At 29.6% G+C, this 6,494-nt stretch overlaps 1 protein-coding gene across 1 annotated transcript in view; it reads left to right on the forward strand.

Annotated features, from left to right (window-relative positions):
• The window catches only part of LOC106457102 (integrin alpha-PS1-like), a 98,467-nt gene that overhangs the window by 74,064 nt on the left and 17,909 nt on the right, over window positions 1–6,494 (forward strand). The window contains exons 12-14 of the mRNA XM_022382916.1: window positions 1,060–1,209; window positions 2,804–2,892; window positions 4,135–4,276. Coding sequence (XP_022238624.1) covers window positions 1,060–1,209; window positions 2,804–2,892; window positions 4,135–4,276 — 381 coding nt within the window. The remainder of the gene's footprint in view (window positions 1–1,059; window positions 1,210–2,803; window positions 2,893–4,134; window positions 4,277–6,494) is intronic.

A 6,494-nucleotide genomic window follows, 5' to 3' on the forward strand; every position in this document is an offset into this window, starting at 1 on the left:
GAGCATAGGGCCGCAACAACACCTCACCAATGGAAGTTGTTGTTGCAGTTACTTGTAGCAGGTTGGTTTTTACGGTGTGGAGTTGCTAGCCCTGCACCCAACCCTCCTCCTTTCTCATCCTGGACTTGGGATCAGGCAAAGGCGGAGGTTGGCATGTTTGGTGTGACGGGGATTTGAACCCGTGACCCTCAGATTACGAGTCGAGCGCCCTAACCACCTGGCCATGCCGGGCCAACATTTGCACTTAGAAACTAATAATATCTGGGAGGTTAAAAATGTTTTGATATTTTGATGCCCAGTTTTTACACTTATGTTTTTAATTTTACTGAAGTGAATACACACAAAAATGTGAACCAGTACTTCACACCATACCTCTTCAATTTTATGTGTGTGATGGATTATTAACAACCACTAACCTCAGTGAAATTTGGCAGTTTTTGTAGGAAAAGGAGATAAACCCTAAACGTTACTTTTTGTGTTTTAACTGTTTTAGATACCACAAAAAATAGGCTTAATAACATAAGATGTATAAATACATGTAATTTATTCCAGAATAACAAACCAAGGGTATGTTACTCTAATACATTATGAAGTAGCTGAGTTTCAATGAGATGAAGAAAGAATTCAATTGGATCTCTCTTCTTTTTTTTCTTTCTTTTTTTTTACCACAGTAGTCATGCTTTGTTTGTAGAACCTTTGAAATGTTTCAGAACATAATTTTCAATACCTGGACAAATTGATATAGAGAATGAAACTTCCTTTGAGATAAAGAAGTTATTAGATTTGAGTGTTTAAAATGGGGTACATTTGTAATTTAAGAGAATAAATTATTTGCTGTTTTTTTTACTTGTAATTCATTCTACTTAGATTGTAAAAATTTTAGCTACGCAAACTGAAATATCAGTTACATTGCTTTGTCTAATTCGATTTCTATAGATGTGAAGTACATGTACAAGTTGAATGTTGAATTTTATGTTAGTTGATGAATACGTATTAGAAAGTCATCTTTGGTATACAGTATATAAAAATTCTTGAGTTATTTTCCATATTTCAACCTAGGATGAAACAGATATCCAGAGCCCTATCCAGTTCAAACTGACGTATTCTCTTGTTCAGAAAGATCCCAGAATGCCTCAAGAAGGGGAAAAACTGCCTGATGTGAACAATTATCCAATTCTTAACCAGCAAGAAGCAACAAAAACTTTTGAGGTGACATAATTAACTTGCTTATAAAAAGACTTCAGCTTACCAAATATCTAGCGAAGGTACCCAGGAATGTCAGGAATATAGGGGCATGAGCTACCCTCTTCTGTTATTTTAAGCAGTAGCACATGAACCTATCGTTTGATGCAAATAATAATAATTATGCTTTTGCATCACTTTTGTTTGGTATCTACTTCACATCCTTTTCTACCAACTCCCTCATGCAGTTGAACTCTCATTTGTGGTGTTAGGACAGTAAAATTTAAATGGCTGCCATTTTAAGTTTTAGTTAGCTCTTAGGTTGGTGATATTGCTCGTCTTATGATAATTATGATAATGTTTTTGGTTTGTAGACAGTATATAATTGGTAATAGGTATTGGTGTGTGTGCATATATATTTTTTTAAATTATACAAATTATTTGCCTCTCCTAGACATGAAGTTTTGTTTGTATACATTTGTATGAGGCAATGATATATATATATTCCATATTTACATATTAAGACATGAACAAAACATGAACTTGCTAGATTTGATATAAGCAGTCTGATATTGATGTATATAATAACTTGAAGATAAGAGTTGTTAAAAGATCTTTAGGTAGTTTTATTTATTTTCAAAACTGATTATTGTTAGTTGAATTCATTTTCCCCTTCGTTTAGTTTCAGTTGTCTTTAATAAAGAATTTTCATTTTCACCTACATTTCAAATACTTTTATAATCATCAGTTATTAGTTTGTTCATCTTAGTTTTTATGAAGCCAACCAACATTGGTTGTGGGTGTGTTCTGTTGGATTAGTTTCATCTTTCAAAAGTTGTTTAAGAAAGTTAAAATTTCCTCATATTTCAAGAATGAAATACCTATTTTAATAAAATTAGCAAAACATTGACATCAGTTATATTAGTAGTTTGTATGACTCTCACATTTTAGAGTTCATATTTTTTTTACTGCATTTATTATGAGAGCTTGGAATGTAACTGAATCTTCAAAAAAAGTGTTAAGCATTATGAATTAGCTGTTCTGTTTTGTCATTAACTCATTATGCCTGTTCATTAAGACTACTTATATTTGTATATACATTATACAAGGTTTGTTTCAAGTCAAGAATTAGTAGCTTGGCTCAATTTTTGATAAATCTGAAATTTTGAAAAATAAAGTTTAGCTATATATGTCATTCATTTTTAGTGATTTTTCTTCTGTTTCTCCTAACTACAAATACAAGGCTTCTGACTCTCAACATTATCATGGTTAAAATATTTTTGATTGTGAGTTGAGAGTTACAGTTTCAAAAATACATTTAAGTTGAATTACAAAGTGCACTAAAATATCCTGTGTGCTTTAATTCCCTCTGCATTATTCATACTGAAAAACTTAAATTTTCTTCAACTGCAGAAGGACTTCACTATTTGAGCAAATAAATAAACATTTACTTTCCAAGTTTCTTTTATATTCACAAACAATTAAAGTAACTCTCTAGAGCAGGTTATTTATTTTAAATGCTTATTAAATCTCCAGACTAATAAATAATCAAATGTAGTAAAAATACTGGGCATATATAAAAAACAGAGTAAATTAAAGTTATTATTAATACTTGTTTCAGGCTACTTTTTTGAAGGATTGTGGAGATGATGAAATTTGCCAGAGTGAACTTACACTTGAAACTATATTTGAACTGCCACAGCTAACAAGGTAAATTTTTGTACAATCCATGAGACAAGTTTAAACCACATTATAACTGCTTTAATAGTAACCTTAGTTATATTCTTATAAATGTTTTCAGGTCAAAAGAACACTGAAATAATTTGCTTTTAAAAAGGTTGAATAATTACATGTGTAACAAGTGATATTTAAAATACTAAAATAATCTGTGGGGAGGGTGTTTGGAGAAATGGTATCTTTTGTGGTAGTTCAAATAAGATAAAAAATAAGTTCAATCCAAATCTTGTTTATTCTGGATGTGATTTGTGTAGAATGTTGGGAACAATAAATTATTATAAATACCATATTAAATAGCACATGTAGATCAATATTTATAGCCTCACCATAAACTTGGAAACCATAAAATGTTCCCAGATTCCTTTTCATAAATAGCAAATGATCAATTACTGTTATTACTAATAGTAAAAACAAACTGTAATCTCACTTATTGGAAGTATTTAGCACTAGTTAAGCCTTCATAACTCAAAACCTTTAGCACAATTAGTTGTTTGTTTCCAGAATTAGTTAAGTGAGTTATATGAAATATGTAGCTGTGCACAAACACTAAGTTTTATAAAACAATTATCACTAAATGTATGTGAACTTGAACCAGTGTCTTGAAAAAAATTAATAAAATTAACTGGTTTCCTGTATTGTCCTCTGCATTTTCTAAGTTTTGTAATGATTTGTTTATATTTTATTTTTATCACCAGTAGCTCTTGTGTTACTTTGAATGAAGATTTGCAAATATGTTATATTTTTAAACTGTTAATTTTGTATGAAAACTCTAATTATTTCTGAAATTGGTAATAATATTCATGAGCTTAGGTTTCATTGTTTTGACAGAGATCTGACAAAACCGTTTAATGTGCTACTAATATTCTGATTTAAGTTGACTGATTTTTTGTTTTTATTTGTTTTTTAGCAGTTATCAATTTGGAAAGAAAGGTTTTGTTGTCACAAAGACTTACACTAAGCTGAAAGTACAATGTTTATTTCAAAGTGTTTGTTAAATGTATGTTTTACTAATTTCCTCACAGTTTTTAAATCAAAAATAGATTTAGTGATTTTATTTAGCCTAAAATGATATTCTTGCGTAATCAAAATACAATAGACCTTTTACATGTAAGTATAATAGAATTATGAAAAAAAACACATCATGGTAGACAGTTCAATATCTGGCTTATAGCATTGTTTTTTACTAACAGTAATAATTGGCTTTCTTTTCCATAGTGTAAAAGATGAAAAGAAGTTGTACGTGGGAGAAGGACACTTCAATGTTTCCGTTCGAGTGTTGAACAAAGGAGAACCAGCCTATGATGCGGCTTTTTATATTTCACATCCCAGTAGTATAAGCTACGTTAATCATCTCACGGTTAGTTTTATCAATTGTAAATTGTGAAGTCAATCTTCAGATTTGAAGGATTCGGTGAAGCTTTTACCATGCACAAAAATTAATATGTTCATTGTAACAAACAAATTACATATAAAGATCTAATGGATTGTACATGTAATTCAAGGTGTGTTAATGATGTGTTTATACATATACTATTATCAGTAGATTTACATTTCAAAACTCTGTCTATCTTAAGAAGACCTACAAATTAGAGTTCTATCTTACTTGATAGTATGGCTTAGATAATAAGTTGGAAAAATTTCACTTATAAACTTGTACCTTATAAGATAGAGGGTTAAAAAATACACAATTTGGCATTGTAGTTAGATTTGGTACTTCTACACATTTATTATAAAATAAAACTGAAAAACTGTTTCAGTGTTAAATGTCCTTTCAATATCTAAATGTATTGCTTGGTTTAGACATAAGATTCCTATTTATAACTACTATTACTGTTGAGAAAAGAGACAATCTGCAGGGTTAAGAAATTGTAGAATGATGGCTTATTTAGTGTAGAGGTGAGACAGATATTGATAATTACTGTTAAGAGATGAAACGATGTATAGAGTTAAGAAACAGTTAATAGAATGATATTTTGTTCAGTGTACAAGTAAGATGTACATTAGTAATTACTGTTAAGACATGAAACAATATATAGAGTTAAGAAACAGTTAGTAGAATGATGGTTTGTTTAGTATAGAGGTAAGATGTACATTAGTGATTACTGTTGAGAGAAGAAACTATTTGTAAAATTAAGAAACAGTTAGTAGAATGATGGTTTGTTTAGTATAGAGGTAAGATGTACATTAGTGATTACTGTTGAGAGAAGAAACTATTTGTAAAATTAAGAAACAGTTAGAATGATGGTTTGTTTGGTATAGAGGTAAGATGTACATTAGTGATTACTGTTGAGAGAAGAAACTATTTATAGAATTAAGAAACAGTTAGTAGAATGATGGTTTGTTTAGTATAGAGGTAAGATGTACATTAGTGATTACTGTTGAGAGAAGAAACTATTTGTAAAATTAAGAAACAGTTAGTAGAATGATGGTTTATTTAGTGTAGAAGTAAGATGTATATTAGTGATTACTGTTGAGAGAAGAAACTATTTGTAAAATTAAGAAACAGTTAGAATGATGGTTTGTTTGGTATAGAGGTAAGATGTACATTAGTGATTACTGTTGAGAGAAGAAACTATTTATAGAATTAAGAAACAGTTAGTAGAATGATGGTTTGTTTAGTATAGAGGTAAGATGTACATTAGTGATTACTTTTGAGAGAAGAGACAATCCGTAGAGTAGGGTGGTCCAAAAATATAAAAATGAAAAATTATTTTGCATAATATTTGCCTATATTACACTACTACAAACAATATTGGAAATAAAATACTGGATCAATTTGTGCATATTTAGAGGTGGCACAACTTGAACACTTCAATATCATTATACATTATAGGGAAGGACAAGCAAAATAGATGTTATTATGGTTTTTATTCAGTAACAAAAACAAAGCTGCAAAAAGCACTGGTAAACTGAATGCAATTTTAAATAGTGCCCTACATATCTGAATAGCATATAACTATAATAATAATAATAATACTACAATTTATCTTATCACTTATGACATCAAATTTTCATTTCCGGACGTCAGAAATGTCTTTTAATGGAGCTTAACTATGCTGAGAAGGTATTGCTTTTGATCTTTGTCCTTAGTGATAGAAGAGTTAACTCTCTTCTATCACTAAGGGCTCAGTCAATTTGACCAACCATGTGACTTTTTGTACTCGTTTAAAGTCTTTATAGATTTAATACTTCTAACTTTCAATATAGTGTATATATCTTCACAAAATTTGGCAGTCTTTCAGTTAATATTATAAGTCTTTCAAATACAATAAAAATCATATTTTTTAACAAAGTGTTTATAATAAAATAAAATTAAGATTTGTCCATGAATATATTGAGTATTTGTTTTGAATAGTCCATGTGCAAAGAATGATGTTAGTACTCTGAGTGAAATTGACATTTAATTGTTCAGAACATAATGTTATAAATATGTCATTTGATAGATGAAAATTTTGACTTTCTTTTGTTATAGGTAATATAAAGTAATGAAACGTAAGAGAGAACTATGAACAAATTTTGAAAGAGAGGATGTGATGGGTGGGTGTGGCAGGGGGGGGCTGATTTTCTTTTCAATA

Source organism: Limulus polyphemus, unplaced genomic scaffold (assembly GCF_000517525.1).
Source record: "Limulus polyphemus unplaced genomic scaffold, Limulus_polyphemus-2.1.2 Scaffold292, whole genome shotgun sequence".
NCBI classification, from domain to species: Eukaryota; Metazoa; Arthropoda; class Merostomata; order Xiphosura; family Limulidae; genus Limulus; species Limulus polyphemus.